This window comes from Corylus avellana, chromosome ca1, assembly GCF_901000735.1.
Source record: "Corylus avellana chromosome ca1, CavTom2PMs-1.0".
NCBI lineage: Eukaryota > Viridiplantae > Streptophyta > Magnoliopsida > Fagales > Betulaceae > Corylus > Corylus avellana.
Genome location: NC_081541.1, coordinates 36,857,459 through 36,857,740, shown reverse-complemented (window position 1 = coordinate 36,857,740; position 282 = coordinate 36,857,459). Strand labels below are relative to the sequence as shown.

At 36.9% G+C, this 282-nt stretch overlaps 1 protein-coding gene across 1 annotated transcript in view; it reads right to left on the bottom strand.

Moving 5' to 3' along the window:
* LOC132171236 (wall-associated receptor kinase-like 1) overlaps window positions 1–59 on the bottom strand; it is a 1,440-nt gene extending 1,381 nt beyond the window's left edge. The window contains exon 1 of the mRNA XM_059582508.1: window positions 46–59. Coding sequence (XP_059438491.1) covers window positions 46–59 — 14 coding nt within the window. The remainder of the gene's footprint in view (window positions 1–45) is intronic.
* Between the last annotated feature and the right edge of the window lie 223 nt (window positions 60–282).

Genomic DNA, 282 nt, shown 5'->3' with positions numbered 1-282 from the left:
ATCAACAAGCTGTTGGGAAATCAAAACATGACAACCGCAGATTACCTAAGCAAGTGCATAATATTCTCTGTTGCAATAGGTACTAACGACTACATTGGTAACTACTTTAATCCACAGGACTACTCTACTAGCAGCATATACACCCAACAACAATATGCTGCTGTTCTCAATCACCAACTATGTCAGCAATTATTGGTTAGCATGCTTTCTTCATACTATCTTCGCTTACGGTACCGTCGGAGTATAAGTTGTTATGCAATTATGATCTTAAACTTTAAAAAT